General features: G+C 47.2%; 13 protein-coding genes across 13 annotated transcripts, besides 25 other annotated features; 12 read left to right on the forward strand and 1 right to left on the reverse strand. All coding sequences in view use genetic code 2, as the record gives it.

Moving 5' to 3' along the window:
- Positions 1-69, forward strand: a tRNA (tRNA-Phe).
- Positions 70-1,020, forward strand: an rRNA (s-rRNA).
- Positions 1,021-1,092, forward strand: a tRNA (tRNA-Val).
- Positions 1,093-2,776, forward strand: an rRNA (l-rRNA).
- Positions 2,777-2,853, forward strand: a tRNA (tRNA-Leu).
- Positions 2,854-3,828, forward strand: ND1 (NADH dehydrogenase subunit 1). The gene has a single exon. The coding sequence runs from the start codon at positions 2,854-2,856 to the stop codon at positions 3,826-3,828; it is 975 nt and encodes a 324-aa protein (YP_001293632.1).
- Positions 3,829-3,836: 8 nt separating this feature from the next.
- Positions 3,837-3,908, forward strand: a tRNA (tRNA-Ile).
- Positions 3,908-3,978, reverse strand: a tRNA (tRNA-Gln).
- Positions 3,978-4,046, forward strand: a tRNA (tRNA-Met).
- Positions 4,047-5,091, forward strand: ND2 (NADH dehydrogenase subunit 2). Its single transcript has one exon. A coding segment is annotated over exon 1 (1,045 nt).
- Positions 5,092-5,163, forward strand: a tRNA (tRNA-Trp).
- Position 5,164: 1 nt separating this feature from the next.
- Positions 5,165-5,233, reverse strand: a tRNA (tRNA-Ala).
- Positions 5,234-5,307, reverse strand: a tRNA (tRNA-Asn).
- A 32-nt stretch (positions 5,308-5,339) lies between these two features.
- Positions 5,340-5,405, reverse strand: a tRNA (tRNA-Cys).
- Positions 5,406-5,407: 2 nt separating this feature from the next.
- Positions 5,408-5,478, reverse strand: a tRNA (tRNA-Tyr).
- A 1-nt stretch (position 5,479) lies between these two features.
- On the forward strand, positions 5,480-7,030 carry COX1 (cytochrome c oxidase subunit I). Its single transcript has one exon. The coding sequence runs from the start codon at positions 5,480-5,482 to the stop codon at positions 7,028-7,030; it is 1,551 nt and encodes a 516-aa protein (YP_001293634.1).
- Positions 7,031-7,101, reverse strand: a tRNA (tRNA-Ser).
- A 4-nt stretch (positions 7,102-7,105) lies between these two features.
- Positions 7,106-7,174, forward strand: a tRNA (tRNA-Asp).
- A 12-nt stretch (positions 7,175-7,186) lies between these two features.
- COX2 (cytochrome c oxidase subunit II) lies at positions 7,187-7,877 on the forward strand. Its single transcript has one exon. A coding segment is annotated over exon 1 (691 nt).
- Positions 7,878-7,951, forward strand: a tRNA (tRNA-Lys).
- A 1-nt stretch (position 7,952) lies between these two features.
- Positions 7,953-8,120, forward strand: ATP8 (ATP synthase F0 subunit 8). The gene has a single exon. It carries the CDS (start codon positions 7,953-7,955, stop codon positions 8,118-8,120), a length of 168 nt encoding a protein of 55 aa, YP_001293636.1.
- Positions 8,111-8,793, forward strand: ATP6 (ATP synthase F0 subunit 6). The gene has a single exon. A coding segment is annotated over exon 1 (683 nt).
- On the forward strand, positions 8,794-9,578 carry COX3 (cytochrome c oxidase subunit III). Its single transcript has one exon. A coding segment is annotated over exon 1 (785 nt).
- Positions 9,579-9,650, forward strand: a tRNA (tRNA-Gly).
- On the forward strand, positions 9,651-9,999 carry ND3 (NADH dehydrogenase subunit 3). The gene has a single exon. A coding segment is annotated over exon 1 (349 nt).
- Positions 10,000-10,069, forward strand: a tRNA (tRNA-Arg).
- On the forward strand, positions 10,070-10,366 carry ND4L (NADH dehydrogenase subunit 4L). Its single transcript has one exon. It carries the CDS (start codon positions 10,070-10,072, stop codon positions 10,364-10,366), a length of 297 nt encoding a protein of 98 aa, YP_001293640.1.
- On the forward strand, positions 10,360-11,740 carry ND4 (NADH dehydrogenase subunit 4). The gene has a single exon. A coding segment is annotated over exon 1 (1,381 nt).
- Positions 11,741-11,809, forward strand: a tRNA (tRNA-His).
- Positions 11,810-11,876, forward strand: a tRNA (tRNA-Ser).
- Positions 11,877-11,948, forward strand: a tRNA (tRNA-Leu).
- ND5 (NADH dehydrogenase subunit 5) lies at positions 11,949-13,784 on the forward strand. The gene has a single exon. It carries the CDS (start codon positions 11,949-11,951, stop codon positions 13,782-13,784), a length of 1,836 nt encoding a protein of 611 aa, YP_001293642.1.
- ND6 (NADH dehydrogenase subunit 6) lies at positions 13,781-14,302 on the reverse strand. Its single transcript has one exon. The coding sequence runs from the start codon at positions 14,300-14,302 to the stop codon at positions 13,781-13,783; it is 522 nt and encodes a 173-aa protein (YP_001293643.1).
- Positions 14,303-14,371, reverse strand: a tRNA (tRNA-Glu).
- Positions 14,372-14,375: 4 nt separating this feature from the next.
- CYTB (cytochrome b) lies at positions 14,376-15,516 on the forward strand. Its single transcript has one exon. A coding segment is annotated over exon 1 (1,141 nt).
- Positions 15,517-15,588, forward strand: a tRNA (tRNA-Thr).
- Positions 15,588-15,657, reverse strand: a tRNA (tRNA-Pro).
- Positions 15,658-16,698: a D loop (control region).

Consider the following 16,698-nt stretch of genomic DNA (forward strand, 5'->3'; position numbering starts at 1 on the left):
GATAGTGTAGCTTAGAGTAAAGCATAACATTGAAGATGTTAGTACGGGTCGTAGAAAGCCCCACGGTCACAAAAGTTTGGTCCTGACTTTATTATCAGCTCTAACCCAATTTACACATGCAAGCCTCCGCACCCCTGTGAGGATGCCCTCAATCCCCCGTCCGGGGACGAGGAGCCGGTATCAGGCACACTTTTAGCCCAAGACGCCTTGCTTAGCCACACCCCCAAGGGAATTCAGCAGTGATAGACATTAAGCCATAAGTGAAAACTTGACTTAGTCAGGGTTAAGAGGGCCGGTAAAACTCGTGCCAGCCACCGCGGTTATACGAGAGGCCCTAGTTGATTCACTCGGCGTAAAGAGTGGTTATGGAGAATAAAATACTAAAGCCGAAGGCCCCTTAGGCCGTCATACGCACCTAGAGGCTCGAATTATAGACACGAAAGTAGCTTTACCCCTTCCCACCAGAACCCACGACAGCTGGGACACAAACTGGGATTAGATACCCCACTATGCCCCGCCGTAAACTTAGATATTCCAGTACAACAAATATCCGCCAGGGGACTACGAGCGCCAGCTTAAAACCCAAAGGACTTGGCGGTGCTTCAGACCCCCCTAGAGGAGCCTGTTCTAGAACCGATAACCCCCGTTCAACCTCACTACTCCTTGCTTTTCCCGCCTATATACCACCGTCGCCAGCTTACCCTGTGAAGGTACTACAGTAAGCAGAATGAGTAATACTCAAAACGTCAGGTCGAGGTGTAGCGTACGAAGTAGGAAGAAATGGGCTACATTGTCTGATCCAGATTATTCACGGAAGATTGTCTGAAACGACAATCCGAAGGTGGATTTAGCAGTAAAGGGGGAATAGAGTGCCCCCTTGAAGCCGGCTCTGAAGCGCGCACACACCGCCCGTCACTCTCCCCAACAACCGCCCACACCAAGGTAAATAACACAATACCCGTCACAAGGGGAGGCAAGTCGTAACATGGTAAGTGTACCGGAAGGTGCACTTGGAATAATCCGGGTGTGGCTGAGACAGTTAAGCGACTCCCTTACACCGAGAATACATTCATGCAAGTTGGATCGCCCGGAACTAAACAGCTAGCTCAAACTATAATGAACCAAGTTAATGATATAAATAGTCCTACAGAAAGCTAAAAGCACAAACTAAACCATTCGACCACCCCAGTACGGGCGACAGAAAAGGAAATAAAGACGCTATAGACAAAGTACCGCAAGGGAAAGCTGAAAGAGAAATGAATAACGCACTAAAGTAAATAAAAGCAGAGACTACATCTCGTACCTTTTGCATCATGATCTAGCCAGTAACCTCAAGCAAAGAGACCTCTAGTTTGAACCCCCGAAACCGGACGAGCTACTCCGGGGCAGCCTATTATAGGGCCAACCCGTCTCTGTGGCAAAAGAGTGGGAAGACCCCCGAGTAGAGGTGAAAGACCTACCGAGTCAGGTTATAGCTGGTTGCCCAAGAAATGAATAGAAGTTCAGCCCCGCCACGCCCTTGCCCACAACAGTTTTACTTAAACAAGGCATAAAGGACACCCGCGGGAGTTAGTCAAGGGAGGTACAGCTCCCTTAACAAAGGACACAACCTTAAACAGGAGGCTAAGGAATATATTAAACTAAGGCCCTAGGTTTCAGTGGGCCTAAAAGCAGCCACCTGAACAGAAAGCGTTAAAGCTCAGACCAATCCAAGCCTATTATAACATTAAAATCTCCAAAGCCCCCAATATTACTGGGCCATCCTATGCCCCCATAGGAGGGACCATGCTAGAACGAGTAATAAGAAGAAAGACCTTCTCCCAGCACATGTGTAAGTCGAACCGGACACCCCATCGACAATTAACGAACCCAACAAGAGAGGGTAGTACACCACCGCCACCCCAGGCCAAGAAGACCATGTAGTAGAACATCGTTACCCCCACACAGGAGTGCTTAAATCAAGGGAAAGACTTAAAGGATAAAAAGGAACTCGGCAAACCAAAACCCCGCCTGTTTACCAAAAACATCGCCTCCTGCCACCACTAATTATAGGAGGTCCCGCCTGCCCTGTGACCAAAAGTTTAACGGCCGCGGTATTTTAACCGTGCAAAGGTAGCGCAATCAATTGTCTTTTAAATGGAGACCTGTATGAATGGCATAACGAGGGTTTAACTGTCTCTTTTTCCCGGTCAATGAAACTGATCTACCCGTGCAGAAGCGGGTATTTATACACAAGACGAGAAGACCCTATGGAGCTTTAGACGCCAACCAACCACGAAAAGCGGCCGCTGACTGGACCCTTAAACAACGTGATTATGGCATAAGCGTCTTCGGTTGGGGCGACCACGGGAGATAACAAAGCTCCCGAGTGGATAGGGGGACACCCTAAAACCCAGAGCCACAGCTCTAAGTCACAAAACATTTGACCAATAATGATCCGGCTTTATGCCGACCAACGAACCAAGTTACCCTAGGGATAACAGCGCAATCCCCTCCCAGAGTCCATATCGACGAGGGGGTTTACGACCTCGATGTTGGATCAGGACATCCTAATGGTGCAGCCGCTATTAAGGGTTCGTTTGTTCAACGATTAAAGTCCTACGTGATCTGAGTTCAGACCGGAGTAATCCAGGTCAGTTTCTATCTGTGAAACCACCCTTCCTAGTACGAAAGGACCGGAGTGATGAGGCCCCTGCTTTAAGCACGCCTCCCCCCAACCTGCTGAATACAACTGAAGTAGGTAAAGGGGGGTAATCCCCGGCCCAAGAGAAGGGCGCGCTAGGGTGGCAGAGCCCGGTAAATGCAGGAAGCCTAAGACTTCCCTCCCCAGAGGTTCAAATCCTCTCCTTAGCTATGCTTCACATTATCATAGCCCACATCATCAACCCCCTTGCCTACATCGTACCGGTCCTACTCGCCGTAGCTTTCCTGACCCTAATTGAACGAAAAGTCTTGGGCTATATGCAACTGCGAAAAGGACCAAATGTGGTAGGCCCTTACGGACTACTTCAGCCAATCGCAGACGGAGTTAAACTCTTTATTAAAGAACCTGTCCGACCCTCCACATCCTCCCCATTCTTATTCCTAGCCACCCCTACCTTGGCCCTCACACTGGCACTCACACTATGAGCACCCCTGCCCCTACCCTTCCCTGTTACTGACCTTAATCTCAGCATACTATTTATTTTAGCACTATCCAGCCTAGCCGTGTACTCAATCCTGGGGTCTGGGTGGGCATCTAATTCAAAATACGCCCTAATTGGGGCCCTGCGGGCCGTCGCCCAAACCATTTCCTACGAAGTGGCGCTAGGACTCATCCTTCTATGCACTATCGTATTTACAGGGGGTTTCACCCTGTCAATGTTCAGCATCACACAAGAAGGAATTTGACTACTAGCCCCAGCATGACCTCTTGCGGCAATGTGGTACATCTCCACACTAGCAGAGACCAATCGAGCACCATTTGATCTAACTGAGGGGGAGTCAGAACTTGTATCCGGGTTCAACGTAGAATACGCCGGAGGGCCCTTCGCCCTTTTCTTCCTAGCTGAATACGCCAACATTCTCTTCATGAATACCCTATCAGCAGTACTCTTTATAGGGGCCTCACACTTCCCCTCATTTCCCGAGTTTACCACCATTAGCATCATATTTAAAGCAGCCCTTCTTTCCGGGCTATTCTTATGAGTTCGGGCCTCCTACCCACGATTCCGATATGACCAACTAATACACCTGGTGTGAAAAAACTTCCTTCCCCTTACATTAGCGCTAATTCTCTGACATATCTCCCTTCCGGTGGGGACTGCAGGTCTCCCTCCCCAATTCTAGGTAAACCTGGAGCTGTGCCTGAACGTCTAAGGGGTACTTTGATAGAGTGAACCACGGGGGTTAAACTCCCCCCAGCTCCTTAGAAAAAAGGGATTCGAACCCGTCCTCCAGAGATCAAAACTCTGGGTGCTTCCACTACACCACTTTCTAGTAAGGTCAGCTAAATAAGCTCTCGGGCCCATACCCCGAGTATGTCGGTTAAAATCCTTCCCCTATTAATGAACCCTTACGTACTCACAATCCTACTCTCTAGCCTCGGCCTAGGGACTACAATAACCTTTGCAAGCTCCCACTGACTGCTAGCATGAATGGGCTTGGAAATTAACACCCTTGCCATCGTCCCCATAATAGCCTACCAGCACCACCCCCGTGCCGTAGAAGCCACGACCAAATATTTCCTCACACAAGCCACAGCAGCAGCTATGCTTCTATTTGCTAGCACTACCAACGCATGAATCACCGGGCAATGAGAGATCACCCAGCTCTCCCACCCCATCGCCTCTTCCATCGCCATTACAGCTTTGGCACTAAAAATTGGCCTAGCCCCCATACACTTCTGGCTTCCCGAAGTTCTCCAAGGAATCACGCTAACCACAGGGCTAGTATTGTCCACTTGACAAAAACTAGCCCCATTTGCACTAATCCTTCAAATTGCGGACAACGCCCACCCTTACTTACTTACAACATTAGCAATCTCTTCCACACTAGTAGGAGGATGAGGGGGACTTAATCAAACCCAACTGCGCAAAATCCTAGCATATTCCTCAATCGCACATCTAGGATGGATAATTCTAGTAGCCCAAATGGCCCCCCAAATAACACTGATAGCCCTGGTTACCTATATTGCCATAACAACAGCCGCCTTCCTCACCCTAAACAATGTGGGCTCGACCAAAACTATTACCCTAACCTCCGCCTGAACTAAAGCCCCCACCCTGACCGCGCTGGCCTGCCTCATTCTTCTCTCCCTGGGAGGTTTACCCCCACTAACAGGATTCATGCCTAAATGACTAATTCTCCAAGAAGTTTCCAGCCAAGNGTTTCCCCTCACGGCCACCGTAATAGCCCTCACAGCCCTATTGAGTCTTTACTTCTACCTTCGACTAAGCTACGCCATAACCCTTACCCTCTCCCCCTATACCACTAACTCCACGGCCCCTTGACGGACCACAACTAAACAACCTTCCCTCCCCTTGTCCGCAGCCATCATTTCATCAACCTCCCTCCTCCCTCTCACCCCAACCGCCCTGGCCCTTTTAGCCTAGGGGCTTAGGATAGCATTAAGACCATGAGCCTTCAAAGCTCCAAGCAGGAGTGAAAATCTCCTAGCCCCTGATAAGACTTGCAGGGATTTATCCCACATCTTCTGAATGCAACCCAGACACTTTAATTAAGCTAAAGCCTTTCTAGATGGGAAGGCCTCGATCCTACAAACTCTTAGTTAACAGCTAAGCGCCCTAACCAGCGAGCATCCATCTACTTTCCCCGCCGTTCCGGGAGGGAGGCGGGGAAAGCCCCGGCAGGCGGTAACCCGCGTCTTCAGGTTTGCAACCTGACATGAACTTCACCACGGGGCTTGTGGTAAGAAGAGGAGTTAAACCTCTGTCCTCGGAGCTACAATCCGCCGCCTGAACCTTCGGCCATCCTACCTGTGGCAATTACACGTTGATTTTTCTCAACTAATCATAAAGATATTGGTACCCTTTACCTAGTATTTGGTGCCTGAGCAGGGATAGTAGGCACTGCCTTAAGTCTCTTAATCCGAGCCGAACTGAGCCAACCCGGGGCACTTCTCGGAGATGATCAGATCTATAACGTCATCGTTACGGCGCACGCCTTCGTAATAATCTTCTTCATAGTAATGCCAATTCTAATTGGCGGCTTTGGGAATTGACTAGTCCCCCTTATGATCGGGGCACCAGACATGGCATTCCCACGAATGAACAACATGAGCTTCTGGCTACTTCCACCCTCATTCCTCCTCCTCCTTGCCTCCTCCGGGGTTGAAGCCGGGGCAGGGACCGGGTGAACAGTCTACCCGCCTTTGGCAGGCAATCTTGCCCACGCCGGGGCATCCGTCGACCTGACTATCTTCTCTCTTCATCTAGCAGGTATTTCATCGATTCTTGGGGCCATTAATTTTATTACCACAATCATTAATATGAAACCCCCTGCAATCTCACAATATCAAACACCCCTATTTGTGTGATCCGTGCTTGTAACGGCCGTTCTCCTTCTTCTCTCACTCCCTGTGCTAGCTGCTGGGATTACAATGCTCCTAACAGACCGAAATCTAAATACAACCTTCTTTGACCCGGCAGGGGGAGGGGACCCAATTTTATACCAACACCTATTCTGATTCTTCGGCCACCCGGAAGTTTATATTTTAATCCTGCCAGGATTTGGAATGATCTCCCACATTGTAGCCTATTATTCCGGCAAAAAGGAACCTTTCGGATACATGGGGATGGTGTGAGCCATGATGGCCATCGGACTTCTAGGGTTTATTGTATGAGCCCACCACATGTTTACCGTGGGGATAGATGTCGACACACGAGCCTACTTTACATCCGCAACAATGATTATTGCCATTCCCACCGGAGTAAAAGTCTTTAGCTGACTTGCAACTCTGCACGGAGGCTCAATCAAATGGGATACTCCCCTGCTGTGAGCTCTGGGCTTCATTTTCCTCTTCACGGTCGGGGGGCTCACAGGGATTGTACTAGCCAACTCCTCCCTAGACATTGTTCTACACGACACATACTACGTAGTAGCACACTTCCACTATGTTCTGTCAATGGGTGCTGTATTTGCCATCATGGCCGCATTCATGCACTGATTCCCACTATTTTCAGGATACACCCTTCACAGCACTTGAACAAAGATCCATTTTGGGGTTATGTTCGTAGGGGTAAATCTAACCTTCTTCCCACAACACTTCCTAGGGCTAGCCGGAATGCCACGACGGTACTCGGACTACCCAGATGCCTATACCCTTTGAAACACGGTGTCTTCAATTGGATCACTAATCTCTTTAGTAGCAGTAATTATGTTCTTATTTATTCTCTGAGAAGCATTTGCCGCCAAACGGGAAGTATCATCAGTAGAGCTTACCATAACAAACGTAGAATGACTACACGGCTGCCCACCTCCTTACCACACCTTCGAGGAGCCGGCTTTCGTGCAAGTACAAGCAAAATAACGAGAAAGGGAGGAATCGAACCCCCGTGAGATGGTTTCAAGCCAACTGCATGGCCACTCTGCCACTTTCTTAAATAAGACACTAGTAAAACGATTACCTTGCCTTGTCGAGGCAAAATTGTGGGTTAAACCCCCGCGTGTCTTAGCCCAGAGCTAAATGGCACATCCCTCACAACTAGGATTGCAAGACGCGGCCTCCCCTGTAATAGAAGAACTCCTACATTTCCACGACCACGCCCTAATGATCGTACTCCTAATTAGCACACTGGTTCTTTATATTATTGTGTCAATGGTTTCTACCAAACTTACTGACAAATACATTCTGGACTCCCAAGAAATTGAAATTGTGTGAACTGTCCTACCAGCAGTAATCCTTATTCTAATTGCACTTCCCTCCCTACGAATTCTTTACCTCATGGACGAGATTAACGACCCCCACCTAACTATCAAAGCCATAGGACACCAATGATACTGAAGCTATGAATACACAGATTATGAAGACCTGGGCTTTGACTCCTACATGGTTCCCACACAAGACCTAGTACCAGGACAATTCCGCCTACTAGAGACAGACCACCGAATGGTTGTTCCAATAGAATCCCCCATCCGAGTTCTTGTATCAGCGGAAGACGTACTCCACTCCTGAGCCGTTCCAGCACTAGGTGTAAAAATAGACGCAGTACCAGGACGCCTAAACCAAACCGCCTTTATCGCCTCCCGTCCCGGCGTATTCTACGGGCAATGCTCTGAAATTTGTGGTGCAAATCACAGCTTTATGCCAATTGTGGTAGAAGCCGTTCCTCTAGAACACTTTGAAAACTGATCCTCACTCATACTTGAAGACGCCTCACTAGGAAGCTAAATTGGGCCTAGCGTCAGCCTTTTAAGCTGAAGATTGGTGACCCCCAACCACCTCTAGTGATATGCCTCAATTGAACCCCGCTCCTTGATTTGCAATTCTTGTCTTCTCTTGACTAATTTTTCTAACAGTCATTCCCCCAAAAGTCCTAGCCCATAACTTCAACAATGAACCTACAACTGTAGGAGCTGAAAAAGCTAAACCTGAACCCTGAAACTGACCATGATACTAAGCTTCTTTGACCAATTCATGAGCCCCTCTTACCTGGGTATTCCCCTTATTGCAGTAGCAATCGCACTCCCATGAGTTTTATACCCCACCCCGACAACACGGTGATTAAACAATCGAGTATTAACGCTTCAAGGCTGATTCATTAATCGATTCACACAACAACTTCTTCTGCCTATTAACCCAGGGGGACACAAGTGAGCGGTCCTGTTTACATCTCTAATGCTCTTCCTTATTACTATCAACATGTTAGGACTCCTCCCCTACACATTTACGCCAACTACACAACTTTCTCTAAACATGGGCCTTGCCGTCCCTCTATGGCTCGCCACAGTAATCATTGGCATGCGAAACCAACCCACAGCTGCCCTAGGACACCTCCTCCCCGAGGGCACCCCAGCGCCTCTTATCCCTGTACTAATTATTATCGAAACGATTAGCCTATTTATCCGGCCCTTAGCCCTTGGGGTCCGACTAACTGCCAACCTAACAGCGGGCCACTTACTTATTCAACTAATTGCCACAGCAGCATTTGTTCTTCTCCCAATTATGCCAACCGTGGCCATCTTAACAGCCACAATTTTATTCCTGCTCACCCTTCTAGAAGTCGCCGTAGCAATGATTCAAGCATATGTCTTCGTCCTACTCTTAAGCCTATACCTACAAGAAAACGTCTAATGGCCCACCAAGCACACGCATACCACATGGTAGACCCAAGCCCCTGACCGCTCACCGGAGCAGTTGGCGCCCTGCTGCTAACATCCGGCACTGCAATTTGATTCCACTTCCATTCAACCCTCCTTATAACCCTAGGCCTAGTACTAACGCTCCTAACTATGTACCAATGATGACGAGACATTGTCCGAGAGGGGACCTTCCAAGGCCACCACACCCCTCCAGTTCAAAAAGGGCTGCGTTATGGAATAATCCTATTCATTACCTCAGAAGTATTCTTCTTTGCAGGATTTTTCTGAGCCTTCTACCACTCAAGCCTAGCACCAACCCCTGAACTAGGAGGCTGCTGACCCCCAACAGGAGTCACACCCCTAGACCCATTCGAAGTGCCACTACTGAATACAGCCGTCCTTCTAGCCTCCGGTGTAACTGTAACATGAGCCCACCATAGCCTTATAGAAGGAGGACGAAAGCAAGCCATCCAGTCTCTTACTCTTACAATCCTTCTAGGCTTCTACTTTACTTTCTTGCAAGCTCTAGAATACTATGAAGCCCCCTTTACGATCGCAGACGGAGTGTTCGGGTCAACATTCTTTGTGGCCACAGGATTCCACGGCCTACACGTAATCATTGGCTCAACATTCCTGGCTGTCTGTCTTCTACGTCAAGTGCTCCACCACTTTACTTCAAACCACCACTTTGGATTCGAAGCCGCCGCCTGATACTGACACTTTGTTGACGTAGTATGACTATTCCTGTACGTCTCTATCTACTGATGAGGATCATAATCTTTCTAGTATAAAAGACAGTACAGGTGGCTTCCAACCATCTAATCTTGGTTAAAGCCCAAGGAAAGATAATGAGTCTAATCATAACCATCCTAGCAATCACCTCCGTACTATCAATCATTTTAATCATTGTCTCCTTCTGACTACCGCAAATAAACCCTGACGCAGAGAAACTTTCACCTTATGAGTGCGGATTTGATCCCCTAGGGTCCGCCCGCCTGCCCTTCTCCCTGCGATTCTTCCTAGTAGCCATTCTATTCTTACTATTTGACCTAGAGATCGCACTGCTACTCCCCCTCCCCTGGGGAAATCAACTGCTCAACCCACTAGTAACCGTCTCATGGGCCACCGCCATCCTTGTTCTCCTAACACTAGGTTTAGTCTATGAGTGAATGCAGGGGGGCCTTGAATGAGCCGAATAGGGAATTAGTCCAACTGAAGACTTCTGATTTCGGCTCAGACAATTGTGGTTAAAGTCCACAACTCCCTTATGACCCCGGTACACTTCAGTTTTAGCATAGCATTTATCCTAGGCCTAATAGGCCTGGCATTTCACCGAACCCACCTTCTCTCTGCTCTACTATGTTTAGAGGGCATGATGCTATCACTCTTCCTTGCTCTCTCTTTATGGACCCTACAAACAGAAGCAACAAACTTCTCTGCAGCGCCCATGTTACTCCTCGCCTTCTCTGCTTGTGAAGCCAGCACTGGTCTTGCCCTGCTAGTGGCAACAGCCCGAACCCATGGAACAGACCGACTACAAAACCTTAACCTCCTGCAATGTTAAAAGTGTTAATCCCAACCCTAATGCTCTTCCCAACGATTTGGTTAACGCCCAAAAAATGACTTTGGACATCCGCCGTGTCCTACAGCCTAGTTATTGCCCTGCTAAGTCTAACTTGGCTCAACTGGACAGCAGAAACAGGATGAACCCTACCAAACAACTATATAGCAATTGACCCTCTCTCTGCCCCCCTTCTAGTCCTAACATGTTGACTCCTCCCTCTGATAATCCTCGCGAGTCAAAATCACACACAATCTGAGCCTGCCTCCCGACAACGCATGTACCTTAGCCTCTTGGCCTCCCTTCAGGCTTTCCTTATCATAGCATTCGGAGCCACAGAAATTATTATGTTTTACATCATATTCGAAGCAACCCTGGTTCCCACTCTTATTATCATCACCCGATGAGGCAACCAAGCAGAGCGCCTAAATGCGGGCACCTACTTCTTATTTTACACTTTGGCAGGGTCCCTCCCACTATTAGTTGCACTACTAACCCTGCAAAATTCAACAGGAAGTTTGTCAATGATTACCCTAAACTTTTGTCAGCCTTTGACTTTGATCTCCTGAGGAGACAAAATCTGGTGGGCGGGCTGCTTGGTGGCATTCCTCGTAAAAATACCCCTCTATGGCGTCCATCTCTGACTACCAAAGGCGCACGTAGAGGCCCCTATCGCCGGATCAATAGTCCTAGCCGCAGTTTTACTAAAACTTGGGGGCTACGGCATGATTCGAATAACAACAGTCCTTGACCCCCTCACTAAAGAAATGGCCTATCCCTTCATCGTGCTTGCCCTCTGAGGCATCATCATAACGGGATCTATCTGTTTACGCCAAACAGACCTAAAATCACTAATCGCTTACTCCTCAGTAAGCCACATGGGGCTGGTCGCCGGAGGTATTCTTATTCAAACCCCCTGAGGCCTGACCGGGGCAATTATTTTAATAATCGCCCACGGACTAGTATCATCAGCATTGTTCTGTCTGGCAAACACAAGCTATGAACGAACACACAGCCGAACCATAGTCTTGGCACGAGGCATGCAAATACTGTTCCCCCTAACGGCCACATGATGGTTTATTGCCAACTTAGCCAATCTTGCACTCCCCCCGCTCCCTAATCTTATGGGAGAGATCATAATCATTACAACCATATTTAACTGATCTCCTTGAACCCTAATCCTTACAGGACTCGGCACCCTGATCACAGCCGGTTACTCCCTCTACATATTCCTAATAACCCAACGGGGCCCAGTACCAGCACACATTACAGGATTAACCCCATATCACACACGAGAGCACCTTTTAATTGCCCTTCACTTAATTCCAGTTGTTTTACTTGTCCTCAAACCAGAGTTCGTGTGAGGATGATTCTACTGCAGGTATAGTTTAACGAAAATGTTGGATTGTGATTCCAAAGACAGGAGTTCAAACCTCCTTATCCGCCGAGAGAGGCCTGTAGCAATAGAGACTGCTAATCTCTACTCCCGCAGTTAGAATCTGCGGCTCCCTCGGCCTTTGAAGGATAACAGTCATCCGTTGGTCTTAGGAACCAAAAACTCTTGGTGCAAATCCAAGCAGAGGCTATGCAAACTACACTGATTTTATCATCATCACTTACACTAATCTTTGCCCTCCTAGCCTACCCTATTATTACAACAATTGACCCCGCACCAAAACCCCCCGGTTGGGCCGTATCCCACGTAAAAACCGCAGTTAGCGCCGCATTCGTGGTCAGTCTTTTACCACTATTTATCTTCTTGGACCAGGGGGTAGAAACAATCGTCACCACCTGGCACTGAATAAATACATCCACTTTCAACATTAGCATTAGCCTAAAATTCGATGCCTATTCAATTATCTTTACGCCAATTGCCCTCTACGTAACCTGGTCAATCCTTGAATTTGCCTCCTGGTACATACACGCAGACCCATACATGAACCGATTCTTTAAATACCTTCTCATGTTCTTAATCGCTATGATTATCTTAGTTACGGCCAACAACATATTCCAACTATTTATTGGCTGAGAAGGAGTAGGAATTATGTCCTTCCTACTAATCGGCTGATGGTACGGCCGAGCCGATGCCAACACTGCAGCCTTGCAAGCCGTGATCTATAACCGGGTGGGGGACATCGGGCTAATTATAAGCATGGCCTGATTTGCCATAAATCTTAACTCATGAGAGATACAACAAATCTTTGCACTTTCTCACAACATGGACATAACCCTCCCCCTTCTAGGCCTAATCATTGCCGCAACAGGCAAGTCAGCCCAATTCGGACTTCACCCCTGACTGCCTTCCGCAATGGAAGGTCCCACGCCAGTCTCCGCCCTACTGCACTCAAGCACAATGGTTGTAGCAGGAATCTTCCTCCTTATTCGACTACATCCTCTTACCCAAGCCAACCCCACAGCACTAACCATCTGCTTGTGTTTAGGTGCACTAACAACACTATTTACCGCCACATGCGCCCTCACCCAAAATGACATCAAGAAAATCGTAGCCTTCTCTACTTCAAGCCAACTAGGACTCATGATAGTGACAATTGGGCTTAATCAACCCCAATTAGCCTTCTTCCACATTTGCACCCATGCCTTCTTCAAAGCAATACTCTTCCTCTGCTCCGGATCAGTTATCCACAGCCTTAATGACGAACAGGACATCCGAAAAATGGGGGGCCTACACAACCTAGCACCTTTTACATCCACCTGTCTCACAATTGGAAGCCTAGCTCTAACAGGAACTCCCTTTCTGGCCGGCTTCTTCTCAAAGGATGCCATCATCGAAGCCCTAAACACCTCCTACCTAAACGCCTGAGCCCTTGTCCTCACTCTAATTGCAACCTCTTTCACAGCTGTATATAGCTTCCGAGTTGTGTTCTTTGTTACCATGGGAACCCCCCGATTTATGCCCCTCTCCCCAATCAACGAAAATGACCCTGCAGTTATTAACCCAATTAAACGACTGGCCTGAGGCAGCATTGTAGCCGGGTTAATTCTTATTTCAAACACCCTCCCCACAAAAACACCTATTATGACCATGCCCCCCATACTAAAACTAGCTGCTCTTATCGTCACAGTCATTGGACTTCTAACAGCCATAGAATTAGCCGCCCTCACCGCCAAACAATTCAAACCCACCCCAACCATTAAACTACACAACTTCTCAAACATGCTCGGCTTCTTCCCCGCAACAGTACACCGCCTGGCCCCCAAACTAAACCTGGTTTTAGGCCAAACAATGGCCAACCAACTAGTAGACCAGTCATGGTTTGAAACCGCAGGCCCCAAAGGACTAGTTTCAGCTCAAACGAAGATGTCCGCCGCCACTAGCGACACCCAACGAGGAATCATCAAGACATATCTAATAATCTTCATAATCACCACAGGTCTGGCTGCCCTTTTAGCCTCAGCCTAAACAGCCCGTAAAGTCCCCCGGCTTAAGCCACGAGTCAACTCTAATACTACAAATAAAGTTAACAATAGAACTCAAGCGCATAACACCATCATAACACCCCCTGAAGCATAAAGCATGGAAACACCACCAACATCTCCCCGAATCATCAGCAACTCTTTACAGCTACTTAGCACCCCAGTACTAAAACCATATCATGATGAACCAAAATAGAGCAACCCAGCAACGACTACCACGAAGTAGAACATCGCATGCTCAAAAACAGACGCGTCCCCCCAGCTTTCAGGGTGCGGATCAGCCGCCAAAGCAGCCGAGTACCCAAAAACTACTAACATCCCCCCTAGATAAATTAAAAAAAGAGCCAAGGCCAAAAACGGCAACCCAAACATTGCTAAAACAGCACAACCCGCCCCAGAGGACATCACTAACCCTAATGCCGCGAAATACGGGGCAGGATTAGATGCAACGCCCACCATCCCTAAAACAAACCCAAATAATCAAAGACACACGAAGTATACCATAATTTCTACCCGGATTCTAACCGAGACCAATGACTCGAAAAACCACCGTTGTTATTCAACTATAGAAACCCTAATGGCAAGCCTACGAAAAACCCACCCACTCATAAAAATCGCCAACGACGCACTAGTCGACCTCCCAGCCCCTTCTAACATTTCAGTTTGATGAAACTTCGGCTCACTTTTAGGGATGTGTTTAGCGGCACAAATTTTAACAGGACTATTCCTGGCTATACACTACACTTCTGATATCGCAACGGCATTCTCTTCTGTCGTCCACATTTGCCGTGACGTAAACTATGGATGACTAATCCGGAGCATGCACGCAAACGGAGCATCATTCTTCTTCATCTGCATTTACGCCCACATTGGCCGAGGACTTTACTACGGCTCATACGTTTACAAGGAGACATGAACCATTGGAGTAATCCTTCTCCTTCTTGTTATAATGACTGCCTTTGTAGGCTACGTTCTCCCCTGAGGACAAATATCTTTCTGAGGGGCCACAGTAATTACCAACTTGTTATCTGCCGTCCCATATGTGGGAGGCGCACTAGTAGAATGAATCTGAGGGGGCTTCTCCGTAGATAGTGCCACTCTAACCCGATTCTTCGCATTCCACTTCCTATTTCCCTTCGTAATTGCAGGAGCCACAATCCTCCACCTCTTATTCCTACACGAAACAGGATCAAATAACCCGGCTGGTCTTAACTCAGACGCTGACAAAATTTTATTCCACCCATACTTCTCCTACAAAGACCTTCTGGGTTTTGCAGCTTTACTACTAGCGCTAATCTCGTTAGCCCTCTTTTCACCTAACTTGCTAGGAGACCCAGATAATTTCACGCCCGCCAACCCCATGGTCACCCCACCCCACATTAAACCAGAGTGATACTTCCTGTTTGCCTACGCCATCCTACGTTCAATCCCCAACAAGCTAGGTGGAGTATTAGCCCTTCTATTCTCCATTTTAGTACTATTAGTAATTCCCACCCTGCATACCTCAAAGCATCGAGGACTAACATTCCGACCCATTACACAGTTCCTATTCTGAGCTTTAGTACTAGACGTTGTTGTCTTAACATGAATTGGAGGAATACCAGTAGAGCACCCCTACGTCATTGCCGGACAAGTGGCCTCAGCAGCCTACTTCTCTCTGTTCTTAATTCTTACCCCACTAGCCGGGTGAGCAGAGAACAAAGTCCTAGAATGAAACTGCCCCAGTAGCTTAGTTCTAAAGCGCCGGTTTTGTAACCCGGAGACCGGAGGTTAAAGTCCCCCCTGAGGCCCAGAAAAGAAAGATTTTAACTTCCACCTCTAACTCCCAAAGCTAGTATTCTAAGTTAAACTATTCTCTGCTCGACGCGCCAACGCCGATATATGTACTTATTATATGTACTCTAGTATATAGATGTTGTATACCCATAGTATATACAACACCATGCATAGATGGTATCTATACATACTATGTATAATTATACATATATATATGGTATCTATACATACTATGTATAATTATACATATATATATGGTACCTATACATACTATGTATAATCCCCATTCATATTCTGTCAGGTAAATAACTGTATTACACTGACATTCATGAATCTAAGGATAAGTAATTAATAGTTAGATGATAATGCGTAAAAACAAACAGGTAACAATTAAACTAGGGTATATACGAAGCATCAAATCAAGATTCAGAATATTAATAAAGGAAGCTGATAAATAGATTAATCCCTATTACTTCATTGAACCATTTTCCATGCGTTACCCATCAAAAATAGCTACAGACTTATTTAATGTAGTGAGAACCGACCAACACGACTAAATCGCGCATACGGTTAATGATAAGATCACGGACAAAAATCGTGGGGGTTTCACAGAATGAACTATTCCTGGCATTTGGTTCCTATTTCAGGGCCATATGCTTATAGTCCCCCTAAGAGTTGAACTTTCCAGGCATAAGTTAATGGTGGGGTACTAACGACTCGTTACCCACCATGCCGGGCGTTCACTTACATGCATTTGGTTCTCTTTTTCTCCTTCACTTTCACTTTGCATTTGGCGACTCCTTCCTAATGTTAACGTTTAAAGGGTGAACATTTCCTTGAAATAAAGGACAACTGTCCAATACTCCATTAGCATTCATCGAAGAATCACATAAGTGATATCAAGTGCATAATAGATCAACTCTCAACCCACGGTGCCCTATTATACTGCCCCCCTTCTTCGGAAAACTAGGAGGTTTTTTCGCGCGACAAACCCCCTTACCCCCTACGCCCGAAAAAGTCTAATATTCATGTCAAACCCCGAAACCATGAAAGACTCGACTGACGTCTTCAACGAGTTCTATTACGTGTTGGTATACAGTACTGCAAAAAAATGTTACTCTGTG

The sequence above is a fragment of the mitochondrial genome of Alosa alosa (genome assembly GCF_017589495.1).
Source record: "Alosa alosa mitochondrion, complete genome".
Taxonomy (NCBI): domain Eukaryota; kingdom Metazoa; phylum Chordata; class Actinopteri; order Clupeiformes; family Clupeidae; genus Alosa; species Alosa alosa.